The 19,166-nt window shown below is 42.5% G+C and overlaps 1 protein-coding gene across 1 annotated transcript; it reads right to left on the bottom strand.

Annotated features, from left to right (window-relative positions):
- Positions 1-321: 321 nt before the first annotated feature.
- FAM161A (FAM161 centrosomal protein A) lies at positions 322-19,166 on the bottom strand. Its single transcript, XM_065401928.1, has 7 exons — positions 19,038-19,166; positions 11,671-11,918; positions 7,151-8,341; positions 6,594-6,761; positions 4,742-4,841; positions 2,069-2,223; positions 322-637 (listed from the first exon to the last, which is right to left on the bottom strand). Exons 1-7 carry the CDS (start codon positions 19,164-19,166, stop codon positions 322-324), a joined length of 2,307 nt encoding a protein of 768 aa, XP_065258000.1.

A 19,166-nucleotide genomic window follows, 5' to 3' on the forward strand; every position in this document is an offset into this window, starting at 1 on the left:
CTGCTAATGGAAATGAGTAATGATAATTTTTTCTTACTGGAAAAAAGGCAAATTCAGCATTCAAAGTTATATTATGCTAACAAATGGAAATTCACACAAGACCTACATGTATGCAGTTCAAAATGCCCATAGCACCAAGAGTCAGTTTTTTCTTTAGCATATACCCATTGCCAGCAATGAAATGTGTGTTGAGCTCCAACGCAATAAGAGAAGTAAGTCTGTCTTCCTTCCTTTCAGTTAGCTTCAGCATTACTAGGTTTTTCTTCTAAACCATCTTCATACTTATCATCCTCACATTCCACAACATCCTCATCATCATGATCACTGAGAGCTTGCCTTCTCCTCTTCCTCCTCCTCCTCACAGGATTGGTCAGACTGAGCGCTTGCCTTCTCCTCTTCCTCCTCCTCCTCACAGGATTGGTCAGACTGTGAGCTTGCCTTCTCCTCTTCCTCCTCCTCCTCACAGGATTGGTCAGACTGTGAGCTTGCCTTCTCCTCTTCCTCCTCCTCCTCACAGGATTGGTCAGACTGTGAGCTTGCTTTCTCCTCTTCCGCCTCCCCACAAGATTGGTCAGAGTGAGGATTTGCCTTCTGCCCATCACAGGATTCTCTTTCTTGAACTTTATCTTCATTAAGACTAAAAAAATGAAGATTTGCATTTATTGATCGGGGGGGGGGGGGGGTTAAAAAATCGGTTTTAAAGGAATAAAACTCTCAAGTACTCTGGCCCAAATCCTGCCAATAAGAGTCAATCTCTCCGGGTTGGGGGGAGGGGGTTATTTACTAGGGGTAGAGCCCCCTGTTTTTCACAAATGCAAGACAACATGGAATAGAAACAAACTCACTCTGCAGCAGCAGCTCCTGTCCCATGAGGTTGAGCCCAGCTGCCTGCTCTGGAAGTTGCAACCTGGTACACGGGGTTGCAGCACCACTCACACAAATTTGGCCTGGCCACGCCTCCTGACAAAGAGGCAGCCAGGCCAAACCTGAGCAGCGCTGCGACCTGGTGCACCAGGTCGCAGTGCCCGGAGGGGGAGCTGGGCCCAGCTTCCCAGGACAGGAGCCGCCACTGTAGGGTGGGCTCACATTCTGCAGCCCCCTTCCTAGAGGCGGAACCCAACCCCCCCAGGATTTCCACCCCTTCCCTCCCTGTCCCCCTGATGTGGATAAAAAGAAAACATTAAACTCTTGAAAACTAAAACAAAAAATGATAAAATATAAGAATTTCAGGGGCTTTAACAATGGGGAAGAGGCCTCCTCTCTCTACACTGCAGAGCAGCTGCAGTAGCCTCCCCATGCTGCCTGTGTCCCCATCCTGCAGGGAGCACCAGTCTCTGGATCTCAGTAGTGGCAATGTAGGACACATTATAGACCTGGCCGCCCTGCACAGCCCCCCAAAAATCCCAGCAACAGCTGTGCAGAGTTGGCAAACAAATAGATTTTATCCAAGCATTTAATGAACATTTGAAAAGTTAACACTTTTAAAATATTTATTTTTATAAAAAACACCCCAACAACATTCCATTAAAAAAACAAAAAAAACCCTCTCTCCCCCTAGCAACCTGTCAGAATTTCTGGCAAAGGTTCAGAAATAAAACTTAAATGGGAAGAAAGAGCAATGTGTTTTTTTTAAAATGTGCATTAAGTTATATACCCCGTGTTAAAATATTTAAGAGGATATTGTATTACAAATTTACTGTATGAGCATATCATTTTCATTGTCTTTTGTGAATTAAACTTTTTATAGAAACACTGACACTGTTAAAATGAAAACGACACCTCTATCCCGATATAACGCTGTCCTCGGGAGCCAAAAAATCTTACCGTGTTATAGGTGAAACCGTGTTATATCGAACTTGCTTTGATTCGCCGGAGTGCGCAGCCCCCCCCCGCCCCCGGAGCGCTGCTTTACCGCGTTATATTTGAATTCGTGTTATATCGGGGTAGAGGTGTATATGCAGCCAAATAGTTACCTCCAAAATACAAATAATTTTGTCTTCTAAAACTAAAACAAAACTTGCTATCACTAGGTGTGTAACCACCACAACAAACTACTGGTAACTATTACCTTTCTCTGTCTTCAGTGCAGCTTCCAAAGCCTTTAGCATTGGGCTGGTCCAGCAATTTAGCAGTTTGACTTTTTTTTGAAAGGAAGTCCTCACAAATCCCCAGTTCTCTCAGTATATCAGAGTAATGCTTTTCTGCTGCTATTCTGGCATTTTTCTATATAAAAAAAAATTACAGCATTCTAAAAATTAATGTATTATTAAGGGCCAGATTCCAATACCTTAAATTAGGTTGCATAGTACCTTATGCCAGTTGCTCTCAACCTTTCCAGATTACTGTACCGCTTTCAGGAGTCTGATTTGTCTTGTGTACCCCAAGTTTCACCTCAGTTAAAACTATACTTAGGAACTACTTACTTTCAAAATCAGACATAAAAATACAAGTGTCACAGTACACTATTACTGAAATATTGTTTACTTTCTCATTTTTACCATATAATTATAAAATAAATTAATTTGAATATAAATATTGTACTTACATTTCAGTGTATGGTAAGTATATAGAGCAGTATAAACAAGTCATTGTCTGTATGAAATTTTAGTTTGTACTGTGCTAGTGCATAAAAAGCTAGTGCTTTTTATGTAGCCTGTTGTAAAAGTAGGCAAATATCTAGATGAGGTGATGTACCCCCTTATGCCTGAGCCCCTGGAAGACCTCTGAGTACCCCCAGTGGTACGCATACCCCTGGTTGAGAACACTGCCCTGCACCATCGTAATCCCCTCAAATTCAGTGTGATACTCAGTGTGAATATGAAATGGCAGAATTTCTTTTAGAGCACTATTGAAAAGTTCACAGACCTGCGATCCTGCAAGTAAAGCCTGTGTAAGAGGACTTTGCCCAAGGGAAGGGCACAGAGATTGGGTGGGATAGAGTCTTCCCTTCCAAACCCACATGCATAGATAGCCCAAGGCAATGGCCCAGACAGGCCTGATTGAAAGATATCACCTGCTGCTCTCTCTGTGGGTTTGTGACCCTGTTGAACTGTGCTGTGCATGGACCCACACCCTCAACATGCCCACATACATCTTTCTCCTGTGTTATAACATAGCATATTTTATATAACCATATTCCATAACTGTGAGGAGCCTCTGCTGCCTAACTCTCTTTGCAGCAGAAACATACTGTTTCTGCTGTATTTTGAGTTTTTCATGCCATCAGAAATGGGGCAGAGATGTAAGATTTGCTCCTCAGTGTCAAGAATACACAGAGAATGTTCTGTAATGTACCGTAGGGTTATGGGGTAACATTACAAACAGGATTAAATTATCAAGCACCATTATATTCCGAACTCCTTGTCTGGCAGTATTACTCATACACTCCACAAAGGGCAGAGCAACACCACTAGCCAATGACAATTCCATTTGGGACAACAGAGGCTTGAGTGCGGTACATATTAAGTAAGTCAAATCCTCGTGCCATTTAGGCTGGACCATAATCTATTAGGATGGATTTTATTTGTATGGTGAGATAGCAGTGAGGAAAATATGCTTTAGTTCATACAAGCAGAAAAAGCCCCCACACTCATTGCTTCTTCAGGCCTCCAGAGATTATTTTAAGTCACAATCGATCATTTAATTTCTGCATATTTATATTTCTAGTTTTAATAGTAGTAGTTTCCCTTCAAACAAACCTTATGAAACATCCAATCAGTACTGCTGGCTAGCTCTTACTGTGATACCTCCAGCATAATACACTTATCTGTTCTAATGACAGTCAGGTCTGTTTCATAAGTTGTTCATGGCAAGGGAAAGCTACTAAGCAGTAAATAGACCTCATTTAGACCTGAATTAGTTCTGGGACAGGACCCTTAGTCAACCACCCCCTTAATCAACTTAGAGATAAAGTTGTTCATGTGCATTTCCTATAAATGTGATCATTAAAAATTCAGGAAGTCAGTTAAGCCCAGATACACCTCCACATCAACCTCAACTTACATGCCTCACAATGCATCACAATGTTCAAAGACACACAAAGAGCCTTCACTCCACAGACACGCACTTCTCAACTCCAGTCCATGGGTAAACACTTTTTCCTTTTAAATAAAGTGTTGTTAGTGAGACATCTTCCCAAGACACAAACCCTTAAAGGCAAGGAAATGCCAATTTACAAGATACCTCTTAACTGTGACCTAATGGCCATACAGCCCATTTTCATTGACAGTGACAAACTCTGCACTGCCACAGAGAACATCCTTCTGCCTCTAAGATACGGAAATCGCTATACACATCACATTAATAATGCAAAACTTTAGTTACAACCTCAGTCACATTACCAAATATTCAGCATTCACATTCATGTGCAGGTTAAGTGCAAAGCATGTTATGTGTTTGTGGGAAAAATAATGAAGTCATAATTACAGTTTAATTACACAGTATCCCTTCTTCACCTCACACGCAAGCCAAAATGGAGGGGAAAAAATGTATATTTGGAAGATGGCCCACGCCTCTCTAAGCAGGCAGCAATGAGTGCTGGGCGCAATGCATGGTAATATAATTTTATTTTCATGGGGACAGATACCAGGCAGAGTTTTATAGTCAGAGGGGAACTGACATGCCTGCCTACAAAAGTTTTCAGACATCCTCTAAAAAATATTCAGCACCGACACTGGCATTGACTTAGGCAATATTCGGAGATGAGTTTAATTAAGGAATGAGAGCAAGGTAGGAAGACAACCTGAGTGGCTCTTTCCAAAAGCAATGGCCTCTGGTTTACTCTTTCTTCCATTTCTTCCCGCTCCTGCAGATACTCTTGCATTCTTTGCTTCTCATGTTTCCTATTATAAATATAGCATGACACAGAAATTAAATGGATTGTCTTTAGTTATTATTTATAGAAGTGGTAGCAGAAAGACCAGGCTATGCTACAAGATGCAACTTCCTAGAGTAACTGCAAATTACATTGCTTGTGACAGACAGAACATCGTGCTGTTGTTTTTAAAGTAAAAATTTATGTATTTTACATTGGTTTTGCGCCAGGTTAATTGCCTCAAGTTCTTTTACCACAGCAACCATGTACCTTTGACAGTGGGAAAACTAAAGAACATTTAATGTTTTTTGATGTAATCAATTTGGAAAAACAGGTAGATGTCCTTACAAATGAGTTTAAAAGCATAACTTCAGGGCTCTAACTTGTGCGCCCTTTATACATTTTAGGATTTTCAATTTATATTGAACTTCCTTTAATTGCTGCATTCTCATTTTGATAGCAATCCCATATAATTGTTTTTCTAAGAAAAGTTAAGAGACTGGAGGCTTTTGGAAGAGCTGGGGAAGTTAGAATATACCATGGAAGATTGGTACTTTAAGGAGTGTTAATATCTCTTACCAAATGTTTCAACTAATGAGAGTCCCACATCTTTCTTTTTTGTTTTGGTCTTAACATTTTAATTTATCTTTCAAAAACAGAAAAAGTCCAGGTGCCTTCCATTTTTAGTTGCAGAGCAGACATCTTTCCCATGTCATTTTTAAAGCATCCTGCATATCTACAGAACTGTATAAACAACCACCTGTTAATGCTGCTATCATCTCCTCCATGTAATAGTAATAATAATAATAATAATACTTAGCATAGATGACTAAAGATGTGCAACAATCTCAAAGTACACTGCAAATATTAATGAATATTCATTCATTCACCCTGCAAGAAAAAACTGTTCACCATTTTACAGAAGGGGAAACCAAAACCTAGAATTAAAAGTCACATGCCCAAGGTCACGCAGCAGCTTTGGACTAGAATCCACCTCTGCTGAGTCCCAGTCCTATCCTCTAACCACTAAGTTATAGCACCTTTCATAAGGACCCTCTCCCCCAGCAGTACTCTGATTCACAATCCATTAGAAAAAGGTCTCTGGCCCTGTCGCTGCCCACTCTCCTCTGCCTGCTCTACAAAGAAACACAACTGCTGCCTCCCCCATGCCTGCTTCCTGCATCCCATGCGCCTCCTGTTAAGCTATGGAGACACATACCAGAGTCATGTAATACATCTGCCCCACTTCCTGCTCTCATTAGATTTGACTCCCAAATCAGAGTAAAAAAGATATTTGCTCAGCAATCAGGAAGCAGAAGACACCTAATATAAAAACATAAATATGAAGTTAAATTTTAAAAAAGAAAGAGAAAACATGGTTGTCTTTTTCCTTGGCAATTTGAAAGTTGTAAGAGTGGAGTTAAAGCTGGAACTGTACCAGCTACACGTTAATTTAACAGTGTTTATTAGTGAGAACTCCTATTTCCCTCTTCAGATTATATGCAGGTTTAAAAACAAGCCTGCCTTGTTATTTGTGGTATAATAATTTAAGGAACAGCATATAAACCTGAATTCATCAAAATGGACACCAGTTCTCAATTCCCGATTGATCAAAATATTGTATTTGTTCATGCCCTTTTCTATCTAGAATTTTTGACAATGTCTAATTTATGACATACATGAATAGTTACATTAACATGGTTTATACTGTTACTGGATTGTATGTTAAACATACAACTTGCATCTAGAGGTTCAGGATTTTGGGGATATAGCAGAATACCTGATCATTTTTAATTTGGATTTAGACATCCGAGCTAGGCTCTGATGTGGGTCATTGGCCTCAGCCCGGGTTGTTATAAGTTTTTGCAGTTTTTTCACTCTTTGTTTCTGCTTTGCTCTGATCCTTTTTTGCTCTTCTTCCAGCTTTCTCTTTTCCTCAAGTGATTTCCTGAGTGGAAAAATAAACTAAGACTGAATTAATTTTAATCTAGAGAGAACACAAGGAAGGCTCTGTGAAAGGCAATTCAACAGAGAAGAGGAGGGAGGAAACAAGGGTGGGACAAGACAATGGAATATTTATGTTTCATTTGAGAAGTGGGGGCTTCAGGTATATATTGGGAACCAATAGGCTGTTATAGTCCTTTTCCTCAAATGTCTGTATGGGAAAAGAAAGTTTATTACAGCAGCTAGAAAACATCATCAAAAGATTAAAATAACCACTAGCAGTAATGAAAAAAACATGGAATTAAATATTTGGTGGCATAAACTAACAGTCTATGTTCTCAAGGATTTATAAATTAACTTGTACTGTATGTAACATACTACTGGACTATTCACCTTATAGCTTGTATTCGTCTTTTGGTAGACTCTGTGATTCTTGGAGATTCAGATTGCTCACGTCCCAAGGGAGATGAACTTGCACTTGAACACCTCATTCGAGGTTTGCATCTTGGAGAGGTGTATGGCCAGCGTGTTTCTTTTAATGTTTCTTCATCTGCTTGAATGTCCTGCAGAATCTTCCTTTTGTTGGATGGGATACGTGGAGTACGAAGATTGAAGGGTTCACAAACTGTGATGTGTTTCACATGTTTCTGTTTCAGGAGCCTATTCTGGAATTTTTGGTGCAGTGTTTCAAAGTCTGGAACCCTAGATTTGATCCTTGGTTTATGCTCCAGTTCTTCTTTCTGTTGATTGCACTTTTGTTTCCTCTGTTTATTGATAGTTCTACTAGCCAGTCTGCTGTTGGGAAGAGAAGAATTACGTAGCAACTCTTCAGCTCTCATTTGGATCCTAATTTCTCTATAAAGCTCTTCTTCTTTTAACTTATCATTAATGGCTGGACTGTAAACAGATTTAGGGACAGGTTTTGCTTGGAATAATTTTGTTTTCTTTTCAGGCAATGAAAGGTCTTTTAATTGCATTTTCCTAATTTCTTTCCTTTGCTCCTCCCTCCTGATAAACTGAAATGGTCTCTGAGAGGCCAAAAGAATATCTTTGCTTCTCTCTTTCACAAACTTCCTGCGTTCTTCATTTCTTTCCATTATTTCATGATAGAGCGGAAGGAAGACGGAAGCAGGCACAGGATTGGCTCTGAATTTCTTTTGACACTCTGCTTCTTCCTCTAGTTGTTTCTTCAATAAATTATTTTCCATTTCTATCTGTGACTTTGATTTGACATTCTGTTGTTTTTTCTTAGCTTCTCGAATAGTCATCTGGAAAGGCTTAGGCACAGTGACCTTTGGTGACCACTCTTTCTGCTTCTTCCCCATCATTTTGAATGTTGGTGAATTTGGTAAGCTACGTTTAGTGTGATAGACATAGTCGTCCACAGAAAACCCATCCCACATTTTTTCGATCTGCTCCTTAGCAAATGTCAGTGACCCAGTTTCACTACCATTTTCTTCTTCCAACTCTAATTCTGCATCAGACCCATCAGACAAACTTGAATAGGACAGATTATTTAAGTCAGGCTCAGAAAAAGATTTATGCAAATTCAGAGGCCGAAATGAGCTCTTATCCCATATTGATCTAAAAAAGGAAAAAAGTAGTTTTGGGTGTAACAGGTTTAATCTTGAGACAAAAGCCAACAATAAATCATTCCACTCTTTTTCCCCATCTGTAAATTGCAAGGCACTTTACCAAAGACGGTGAGCAGCATTACTCCACTTTTTGCAAGAGTGTAGAGGCTGGGCAGCATGGGATGGGCAGAAACTCATATTTACTATGTGTGTGTACAGCACCTAGCACAACAGGGCCCTGACCTAGTTGAGGCATTAAGACACTACCACAATAAGTGTTTAAAAAAAAAGAACTCTGTTTTAAGATCAACAACAATAACCAGATGCATCATCTCTGGCTGGGGCTGGTAGTTCAAATACAGTCACTGAACAAGTTTCTGACCCAGGAACCTATCCTTGTAACAAAGCCCGATGCCAACTCTGTCCACATATCTATTCAAGTGACATCATCATAGGACCTAATCACATCAGCCATACCATCAGGGGCTCGTTCACCTGCACATCTACCAATGTGATATATGCCATCATGTGCCAGCAATGCCCCTCTGCCATGTACATTGGCCAAACCGGACAGTCTCTACGCAAAAGAATTAATGGACACAAATCTGACATCAGGAATCATAATACTCAAAAACCAGTGGGAGAACACTTTAACCTGTCTGGTCATTCAATGACAGACCTGCGGGTGGCTATCTTACAACAGAAAAACTTCAAAAACAGACTCCAACGAGAGACTGCTGAGCTGGAATTGATATGCAAACTAGATACAATCAATTTAGGATTGAATAAGGACTGGGAATGGCTGAGCCATTACAAACATTGAATTTATCTCCCCTTGTAAGTATTCTCACAATTCTTATCAAACTGTCTGTACTGGGCTATCTTGATTATCACTTCAAAAGTTTTTTTTCTCTTACTTAATTGGCCTCTCAGAGTTGGTAAGACAACTCCCACCTGTTCATGCTCTCTGTATGTGTGTATATATATCTCCTCAATATATGTTCCATTCTATATGCATCCGAAGAAGTGGGCTGTAGCCCACGAAAGTTTATGCTCTAATGAATTTGTTAGTCTCTAAGGTGCCACAAGTACTCCTGTTCTTTTTGCGGATACAGACTAACACGGCTGCTACTCTGAAACCAGTAAAAGCTTTGTTATCTGGCATGTTGGGAGAATGGGGGGTCCCGGTAAGTCAAAAATTCTGATTAACTAAGAGGGAGGGAGTTTGGGTGCAGGAAGGGGCTCAGGGCTGGGGGTTGGGGCACAGGAGGGGGTGCAGGCTCTGGGAGGGAGTTTGGGTGTGGGAGGAGACTCGGGGCAGGGGGTTGGGGTGCTGGATGTGGACAGCGCTCACCTCGGACAGCTCCCCACGAGCGGTAACATGTCCCTGCTGCTCCTAGGCGGAGGCGTGGCTAGGCGTGGCTAGGCGGCTCTGTGTGCTGCCTTCACCTGCAGGCACCGCCCCCCGCAGCTCCCATTGGCCACGGTTCCCAGCCAATGGGAGCTGCGGAGCCAGCGCTTGAGGCGAGGGCAGCACATGGAGCCCCCGTGGCCCTTCGTCCACCTAGGAGCAGCAAGAACATGTCGCCACTTCCGGGGAACCACGCGGAGCCAGGTAGGGAGCCTGCTAGCCCTGTGCTAACCGGACTATAAACCAGACTTTCAATGAAGATCAGAAATGCCGGTTTATAGAGCTTTCTGGTTGGTAAAGTGCCAGGTATATATTGAAAACAGCTTAGAACTAGGGTCATTAAGATATTTAGCAGTGATCTACAACAATCAGAAGACAATTTTATTAAAAGATTTTGGGTCCAACTACTCTACAAGAAGCCCAAATAAAGGGCATCAATTTTAATCAGTTTTTGCCGGGGCAGAAGACATGGTTCTAGAGAAGAGTATTTTAGACAAGTCTATATTGAACTGTTTTAGCAAAGTAGCAAGTTTCTTTTCACATTGTGTATCGGGCCACAGGCAATATTTCATTCCGAAATGTATTATAGAAGAGATGCTGTAAATAGCATTGTTAATAGCAAAGAGCCTTACTGTAAAACAGAGGTCCCCAAACTGTGGGGCACGGCCCCCTAAGGGAGCAGGGGGGAGTGTTCAGGGGGCCTGGCAGGCCTGGGCCAGCCCCCATGGAGTGCAGGGAATGAGCGCCACCCAGCCCCGCCAGCAACTCTGCTCCGGGCCCATCCCCAGCCACGGCCTCGGCTCCCGTCCCCACGCCTGGCCCCGTCCCCAGCCTCAGCACAGCTCCGCACCTGGCTGTGGGCCCAGCAGCTGGCTCCCACTGCAGCCCAGCTGTGGCTCTGTTTCCAGACCCGGCTGCAGGTCGACCCCCCAGCCCTGGCCCCCTTACCCCTGTCCATGACCCTTCCCACCCCTACCCCAGGAATCACGGCCCCGCTCCCAGCCGGAGGGGGCGGAGGGTGAGGGGGCGGGGTGGCTGAACAGGGGTTAGGAAGGTTGCTACCCTGAAAGCTTGGGTACTACTGCTGTAAAAACAAACAAGTCCTCCATCCAGAGTCTGCATGTGGGTTAAATATTCAAGATTAATATAACATATGGCTGTGCTTGCAAATAGAGAAGGGATATCACTTGAAAGGCAAGAATAATATTTGATAGGATTTGGTTCTTGTTTCCTAAGAGACAGAACTGGAGGAGAAACATGATGGCTAGACAGAGGAATGGGAGTCAGTATTCACTGTGTGCCCTTGGACAAGTGACTTTAACCTCAGTTCCTCATCTATAGAATAGGGATAATGTCTACCCCGCCAAAGGAAGTTGTGAGGCTTACTTAATACTTGCAAAGTGTTTTAAGATCTTTGGAGGAATGATGATCTGCCATTCTTACTGTGTGAGGGAGTCACTTATACCTTGATTTTCAGATGTAAATTCAATGGAAGCTAAGGGTATTCAGCACCTTTGAAAAATAGGTCATTAGATTTTCTGTGCCTCAGAATCCACATGTGGAATGAGCATAGTAATACTTCCCTGCTTCAGAAGAGTGCAGTGTTCATTAATATTTTCAATGTGCTTTGAGATCATCTGGGTGTGCATCTCAGTTCATCAGATCCCTGCCATTACAGGGACCTTGGGCATTGGTGCACCTTGGTCCCTCCTGTTCTTTGCCTGTGGCTCACAATACTTTAATCTCCTGAGGATTATAATACTTTGGTCTAATTCTGGTTGTTGCTCATAGTGTGAAGGTGTCTGGGTGGTATTAGTGGCCTGGCATATACAGGAGATCAGACTAAATGAGCTGGTAGTCCCTTCTGGCCATGAACTCTATGCTCAGATTAAAAGCAATACAGAAGCAGAGATAATTATTAAACTTACCTATAACACAAACTGGGAGCAGCATCCTTATTGTCCAGGGGCTGTACTCCTTTCAAATGCAGCTTATTCTGATACATGTTTTCCAGTTTTGCCATTGTCTCCAGGTGGGCATTCTTCAGCTCTTCCAGCTTCAAGTAATATTCCTGATTTGAGTGGCACATTTTGGGAAAGTCTATCCAGTCCTCACAGTCCCCACTTACAGTGGGGCTTTGCTGTCTCTCAGTATTACAGTCCAAGTCAAAATCATCCTAAAAAATAAGGAATTGAATTATTTTCCTTCTAACCATAAGAAAAAAGTTAGTGACCAGCAAGCAGTTTGCTTAGATAACAGGTGCTGCATTACTCAACAGACATACATTCCTTCCCCCAAAGTGAGGAAGAGCTTCAAACTTTTGTGCCTAAATAGCCTCTTATCACTACATCTCCAGAATCGTATGCCGAGCGCTGTGAAATGTTGTCCCGAGCCAGTTATGCACAGTCAGTAGCTTTTGAATAGCTTCCTCATCTTCCCCCCCCCTTGAAAATATTTTGAACCCTAATCTATAGCACATTTTATTAAAACAAGATGTTACACAGTTAAATCTTGTCTGCACTAGCCAAGGAAACAATTCTGGCTCTTTTCTAGTCAGAAAAACTCATTGACCATAGTTCTGAGATAAAGATGCCAACACCATTTCTCTAGCTAGCATAGACAGGGGCTGTGTGTTTCAGACAGAGATGGGCAAAAGCAGGCCTAACATAAAATGAAGAAGCCTGGAAGAACTGTAGTCACCATTAAAGTCTTTACAGTTGCTGTTGGCAGATAGCTAATATTAATACAGTATTTTCAGTACTAACTATTAAGTGGCATTGATCAGGGAAAAGGGAAAAATGTAAATGTTTTGATGCCACTCACCATATGGCATCATTGCTGTAATAGTCTACTTGCAGAATAATAAAGTATACTTTACAGGGCAAATTCCAGACCCAGTGAAGTCAACAGCAGTCAGACTGTGTGTGTATATATTTCAGAAAAGTCAAAATTACACTTACCGGTAATTTTTTCATGGAATCATAGAATCATAGAATATTAGGGTTGGAAGGGACCTCAGAACGTCATCTAGTCCAACCCCCTGCTCAAAGCAGGACCAGTCCCCAACTAAATCATCCTAGCCAGGGCTTTGTCAAGCCTGACCTTAAAAACCTCTAAGGAAGGAGATTCCATCACCTCCCTAGGTAATCCATTCCAATGCTTCACCAACCTCCTAGTGAAAAAGTTTTTCCTAATATCCAACCTGAACCTCCCCCACTGCAACTTGAGACCATTACTCCTTGTTCTGTCATCTGGTACCACTGAGAACAGTCTAGATCAGGGGTCTGCAACGTTCGGCACGCGGCTCGCCAGGGTAAGCACCCTAGCGGGCCGGGCCAGTTTATTTACCTGCTGACGCGGCAGGTTCGGCCGATCGCGGCCCCCACTCGCTGCGGTTCGCCGTCCCGGGCCAATGGGGGCGGCGGGAAGCGGTGCGGGCCGAGGGATGTGCTGGCCGCGGCTTTCCGCGGCCCCCATTGGCCCGGGACGGCGAACCGCGGCGAGTGGGGGCCGCGATCGGCCGAACCTGCCGCGTCAGCAGATAAATAAACTGGCCCGGCCCGCTAGGGTGCTTACCCTGGCGAGCCGCGTGCCGAATGTTGCCGACCCCTGGTCTAGATCCATCCTCTTTGGAACCCCCTTTCAGGTAGTTCAAAGCAGCTATCAAATCCCCCCACATTCTTCTCTTCTGCAGACTAAATAATCCCAGTTCCCTCAGCCTATTCACCTGTATAAACACAATAGGTTTTTGTTTGTTTGTTTTGTTTTAAACAAGAATTCCTCTGGTATAAAAATAAATGCAAAAAGACTAATGCATGAGGAGCCTTACTTTCTATTACCACAAGCATTTTGAAAATAAGTAGCCATCTGACATGAAAAGGGTTAAATCCCCATTTTAACAACATATTATGGAGATCAAATTTTGGAATGGTGGGGCCTACACTAGACTATCCGTTTACATGTTCTTTTACCAACAACTACTTAGGTCCAGATAATCACATTATTCATAACACTTTTAAGGTTGCAGGAAGTTGGAGAAAGATGTACAGTAAAAACAAGTTAGTGTATATATTTTTAAAATGTTTCCTGCAATTATTTTCAATGATCCATTTTAAAGTTACAGGACCCATTTGTTTCTTCATCTATGAAATGGGGATCACATTTACTCTGCTTTGTAAAGCACTTTAGAGTTCTATCCACAAGTCCTAAGTTTGGGTGGGATTTTTTTGTTTGTTTGTTTTTTTGGTTTTTATAGAATCTTAAATTCTAACTGAAAATTCTTGTTTGACTATATTTTTAGTTAAGTTTTCATCCCAACATCCTATTTCAAGTTTCATACAGTACAGACGACTTGACACAGACTAATTATCACAAGGAAGTGAAGCTGCAAAGTGTCCAGATAGAGATTGCCCATGAAAGACCAAGCATAAATACTGCTTAATATTCTACTACTTGCTGGTATCTTTGTTTCTTTTGACCTTGTGTATACAAACGATGGTGATCTCAGCTTTGGATCCATGGAAAAATACTAAATTATTTTCCACTGAGTTGCACATCAACTCCTAAATCCTCTCTTCAGACACTTCTACGTAAAAAAAAAAAAGCTCATTAAGAGATTTGTGTGGGCACAAGTGATGCAGTACTGCCATCTGGCAACTGTTATTCTAAATTAGGAGATACCACATTGTGTGCTTACTACGCTGTCAATAACAGATTTTTAGAAAACCTTGCTTCAAAGTCTGTATTTATTGTAAATATAAAGGACAAGTTAATCAGCCACTATGGCAATGCACACAACTTGGCTATTAAAATTAACTCTACATGAACCTATCCTTTTGCAAGGGAACTCTGGATGATTTTTGGCATTTGGCTTGCCTGATTTTAATCAGTGATGAATGAACCATTGTACAATGTTGCTGCCTCAACAGAGCATCTTTTGGAGCTTCGGGTACAAGGCTGTCACTTGATGGGCCTACCACTGAGGTGGTTTGTTTGTTCAAGACAGCTGGGCACAGTAGACAAGGTTTGCTAAGCTGCCTGCTATGGTAACAGCTGAGGCATTTGGGGGGGAAGGAAGGGGCTGTGAGTGGCACAGCATGTTTGTCCAAGGTTCCCTGCTGAACTACGTCTTTTTATTTTTTTTTATTTACACTTCATTTCTCCACAGTTCACATGGTTGCCTTTTTTTGTGATTCAGTGAATGTGTGCTGTTAGGGAGAGTCACAGGCACAATACACTGCTCGACCAGAAGAGTGAGCTATAAGGATTTCTTAAGAAGAAACAGCCAAATGCAAATTGTAAGAGTTCATAATCTGCATCAATACAAAAAAGGACAAACATTTTTCTTTGAATTAACAGAGAAATCACTATCAGCCTGGAAACAGCTTAGCTGTGCTCTCTTAATGCCTGCCATGAATCAACGACAACTCGTTCTACTTCCTAGCAACTTGTCCTAAAAATCTCTGTCCGAATTCCCTGTTTCTGACCACTCCAATACCACACATTCAGATGCTTCCTTGTTTTATCTTTCATGCTTTCTCTGATCTTCAGGAAACTTGTCTGACTTCTCTGTTACTCTTGGCCCTCTCTTTTCTTCTGCCTCCACACTCCCTGCAGCTCCGTCAACTCCTCTACTCTTGATTCCTTTGATCTTCTTTCACCATCCTGTTTATCTCTCTCATTCTCAAACTTGGCTGTCTATCTGCATTTACTATTTCTGCACTTGCTCCTGTAATGCCTATGCCATTGGGAAAAAAATCTGAGGAGTTGGACTACACCAGCATCCTCCACTAAGTCGATTCTCTTCCTTCTTTCTAAAGCTTTTCTCCTCCTCCATGGTCAACTCTTGTCAATTCCTTTCCATCTTCGGTCCTTGAATTTATTTCCCATTTTCCCTCCTCTTCTGCATTCTTCTCTACTAGGAACTTGCATTCTTCCTCTTTTAATCTATCCAGAACATTTCAGCTGAAGTCACTCAGTTCATCAGTCACAGAAGCATGGAAATGTAGGGCTGGAAGGGACCTCAAGAGGCCATCTAGTCCAGTCCCCTGCACTGAGGCAGGACCAAGTCAACCTAGACCATCCCTCACAAGAGTTTGTCCAACCTGTTCTTAAAAACCTCCAATGACAAGGGCTCTACAACCTCCCGTGGAGCATATTCCAGTGCCTAACTATCCTTGTAGTTAGAAAGTTTTTCTTAATATCTAACCTAAAGCTCTCTTGCTGCAATTAAGCCCTTTAATTCTTGTCCCACTTACAGCAGACATGGAAAACAATTGAACACAGTCCTCTTTATAACAGCCATTAACATATCTGAAGATTTATCAAGTCCCCCCTAGGTCTTCTTGCCTGGTGGTTTTTAATCTTTCCTCACAGGTCAGGTTTTCTAAACATTTTATCATTTTTGTGGCTCTCCCCTAGACTCGATCCAATTTAGCCACATCTTTCCTAAGGGTGGCACCCAGAACGACACAATACTCCAGATGAGGCCTCACCAGTGCTAAGTAGAGCAGGACAATGATCTCCTATTCTCCAGGGTCTTACATATGACATTCCTGTTAATACACCCCAGAATGATAGTAGCCTTCTTCGCAACTGCATCACATTGTTGACTTATATTCAATTTGTGATCCACTGTAACCCCAGATCCTTTTCAGCACTACTACTGCCTAGCCAGTTACTCCCCATTATGTATTTGTGCATTTGATTTTTCCTTCCTAAGTGTAGTACTTTGCACTTGTCTTCATTGAACTTTATGATGTTGCTTTCACACCAAGTCTCTAATTATCAAGATCATTTTGAATTCTAATCCTGTCCTCCAAAGTGCTTGCAAGCCCTCCCAGTTTGGTGTCATTCTCAGATTTCATAAACATACTCTCCATTCCATTATGCAAGTCATTAATGAAAATATTCAACAATATGGGACACAGGACAGACCCCTAGATACACTCTCTCCCAGTTTGAGAGCGAACCACTGATAACTACTCTTTGAGTATGGTCTTTCAACCAGTTATACACTCACCCTTATAGTAATTTAATCATATTTCCCTAATCTGCCTATAAGAATATCATGTTGGACAGTATAAAAAGCCTTACTAAAACCAAGATACATCACATCTACAGCTTCCCCCCTTCCAGTAACCCTGTCAAAGGAAAAAATTAGGTTGGTTTGGCATGATTTGCTTGACAAATCCATGTTTATCCATGCTATTATTTATTACCCCATTATCCTCTACATGCTTACAAATTGATGTTTAATAATTTGTTCCAGTATCTTTCCAGATATCAAAGTTAGGCTGACTGGTCTATAATTCCTCTTTGTTCCCCTTTTTTAAAGATATGGGATATGTGCCCTTCAGTCATCTGGGACTCACCAGTCCTCCATGATTTCTCAAAGATAATCATTAATGTTTTCGAGTCTGCTTCAGCTAGTTCCTTAAGCACCCTAAGATGAATTTCATCAGGCCATGCTGACTTGAATACATTTAACTTATCTAAATATTCTTTAACCTGTTCTTTCCCTATTTTTGCTTGTATTCCTTTCCCCTTGTTAATATTAATAAATTGTGTTATATATCTGGTTCATTAAGCTTTTTAGGGAAGATTGAAGCAAAATAGTCATTAAACATCTCAGCCTGCTTGCTATCATCCATTACTAGCTCTCTCCCCCGCCCCCCAAGAGCAAACCTACATTTTCCATTGTCTTTCTCTTGCTCCTAATGTATTTATAGAACCTCTTTTATGTCAATTGCTAGGTGTACCTCATTTTGTGCCTACGCCTTTCTGATTTTGTGCTACTTGTTCGTACTATTCTTTTGTACTCATCCTTAGTAATTTGTCTCCATTTTTGTAGGATTCCTTTTTACTCCATGTCCTTGAACCCCTTCCATTAGTGTCTAGTGTGTTAGTGCATCACATTCAAGGTCTTTGTTCGGACTGTCATGATGCTACATAATCTTACCCTCATCTACTCCTATTTCTACCTCTCAATATGCTAAACTCCACATCTCCTCTTGCTTTAAAGCTTTCCCTCCATTCTTGCCTTCATACAACATCCTTTCCCTAAACTTGGAACCATATCCCACTTCCTACCCATCTTTAAAACCCATTTCTTACAGGAGGAATCCTTCCTTTCCTCTTCTCATCAATAATCTCCTTATCATCTCTTACAGTTCTCATAGCATTTTGTTTTAAAAAAGTACATTGGGAACGTAGCTGTCATTATATAGAAGAAATTACTTCTCATACCAGATAGAAAAATACATTAAAACTAAGAGACAAAACTTACATTACTTTTGTTTTTAAAACCTCACTTGAATACAGTATTAAAAATACACCATTAATCCAGAGCTAATCTTCAAAAGATCATCTTGCCCTACTTAAAATATATATCCTTTCCCCTCCAGTGTTTTGTTCCTTAGTATTATTACAGTTGCCATAAGAGAATGTTAAAGCAACATATTGGGGGTCAAGTGATCAGACTGGCAGTGGCCTTGGGGAACTTTCACCTGCCTCTGCAGCGTGGGATGCAAGTTTCCTGCCAGGATCATGTGTACAGCTCTCAATCAATTTCCAGCCATTCCAGGGGCCTCGGGCATTGGTGCACCTTGGTTCCTCCTATTCTCTGCCTCGTCTGAAAGCTGAACTACCTTAGCCTAATTTTGGTTGTTGGGTTTAGCATGCAGGGTGGCATTGGTGGCCTGTGATACACTGGTGGTCAGATCAGATGATCTGGTGACCCTTTCTGGCCTTAAATTCTATGACAAAGAGCAGCCATCTCTACACTAAACTCTGGTCTTCCTAGCAGGTCTGTAGCCTCCACGGGAGTTGATGGAACATCATAAAGCACAGCATCAGAGCCATGAGTACCTGCTAGGTCTGAATGCCAGCACTTCCACGTTTCCTAATGCATCGCCTCCCTTACACAACAGATACGCCAAGATACAGGAAGTGTTAGTAGTGGCCAGATGCTCACAGGCGGTGCAGCTTTGCACCCCCAGGTTAGCTGCTGAGCCCCAGTGATATGCTCGGCGCTGTACAGAACTCATCCTACAGCGGGCCTCTGCCCTGGCGCGCTTCGCCCAGGGGCGCAGTAACTCGGGGCCCTTGTCATGCGAGAGCCCCCGACGGCCAGGAGCCCGCCAGCCCTCAGCTCAGGCAGGAGGGGGGAGGCTCCCCACACAAGGGAGAGGCGAGCGGGATCTCCCTGCCCCCACCCTAGGGACCAGCGGGAGGAGAGACAGCCAGTCCCGGCGCTGCCGAGCCGGCCCCCGGGCGGAGAGGGGCCCCGCAGTACCTGCTGCTCCACGGCGGCCGGCGGGCGCCTCTCCCGCTCGTACAGAGCCAGCGGCGCCCTGGTGCGCGGGTTCACGGGTGTCCTGAGGCAGGAGGCGGTGAGAAGCGCAGCTCGGTGCGCCGCGTCCAT

The sequence above is a fragment of the Emys orbicularis genome, chromosome 3, assembly GCF_028017835.1.
Source record: "Emys orbicularis isolate rEmyOrb1 chromosome 3, rEmyOrb1.hap1, whole genome shotgun sequence".
Classification (NCBI taxonomy): Eukaryota; Metazoa; Chordata; order Testudines; family Emydidae; genus Emys; species Emys orbicularis.

Bases quoted from the DNA above. Each gene is read 5' to 3' on its own strand.
- FAM161A (XM_065401928.1), bottom strand. From the start codon at position 19,166: ATGGACGCGGCGCACCGAGCTGCGCTTCTCACCGCCTCCTGCCTCAGG. The intron at 8,342-11,670 runs GTAAGTTTAATA...TTCCTTTTTTAG, and splicing joins GCTCCCAGTTTGTGTTATAG to ATCAATATGGGATAAGAGCT. The intron at 6,762-7,150 runs GTGAATAGTCCA...TTTTCCACTCAG, and splicing joins AGACGAATACAAGCTATAAG to GAAATCACTTGAGGAAAAGA.